At 47.1% G+C, this 548-nt stretch overlaps 1 protein-coding gene across 1 annotated transcript; it reads left to right on the plus strand.

Moving 5' to 3' along the window:
• Positions 1–74: 74 nt before the first annotated feature.
• On the plus strand, positions 75–225 carry H310_00824 (hypothetical protein; the record flags this gene model as incomplete). Its single annotated transcript, XM_008863746.1, has 2 exons — positions 75–152; positions 208–225. 2 exons carry the CDS (start codon positions 75–77, stop codon positions 223–225), a joined length of 96 nt encoding a protein of 31 aa, XP_008861968.1.
• Positions 226–548: the final 323 nt, after the last annotated feature.

Raw genomic sequence — 548 nt, forward strand, 5'->3', positions numbered from 1 at the left:
CGGACCTGAAGACAACGATATGGAAGGCGCTGAAGAAGCACTTGGACGAACACGTCCTTCCTGTTGTTGTCGAAATGGCCAAAGCTCGGGGGCATCATGTTGTCTACTCTGCCCCCGGGTTTTCTGAGCTGCAGCCTATCGAGATGGTGTGGGTAAACGTCAAGGGATCGGTGGGACGTGCCTATACCTCAACAACGACATTTCAAGATGTACGAGATCGCCTAGACAAAGACTTTCATGCGTTGGACACAGAAGTCATCCACAACACCATAGTTCCGTCGATAGAGAAGCTATTCAGACTTGATCGCGCTCTGCGGGATGCTGAATCAGACGCTTCAAACCAAAGTCGCCATGAAAATGAGTGCGACACATCCTCTGACGACGGCATGTCGTCCTCAAGCGCATGTGACAGTGATGGCGATGATTAGCAAGAAATACCTCCAATAGTTGTATTCCTCGTATGAAGTAATATATTTCTTGATATTGCATATTGCAGGTAGTGCCAAATTCAGGATTGAAATGTAGCCCGTGTACAGTAAAATTATTAT

This window comes from Aphanomyces invadans (assembly GCF_000520115.1).
Source record: "Aphanomyces invadans strain NJM9701 unplaced genomic scaffold supercont1.1, whole genome shotgun sequence".
NCBI classification, from domain to species: Eukaryota; Oomycota; class Saprolegniomycetes; order Saprolegniales; family Verrucalvaceae; genus Aphanomyces; species Aphanomyces invadans.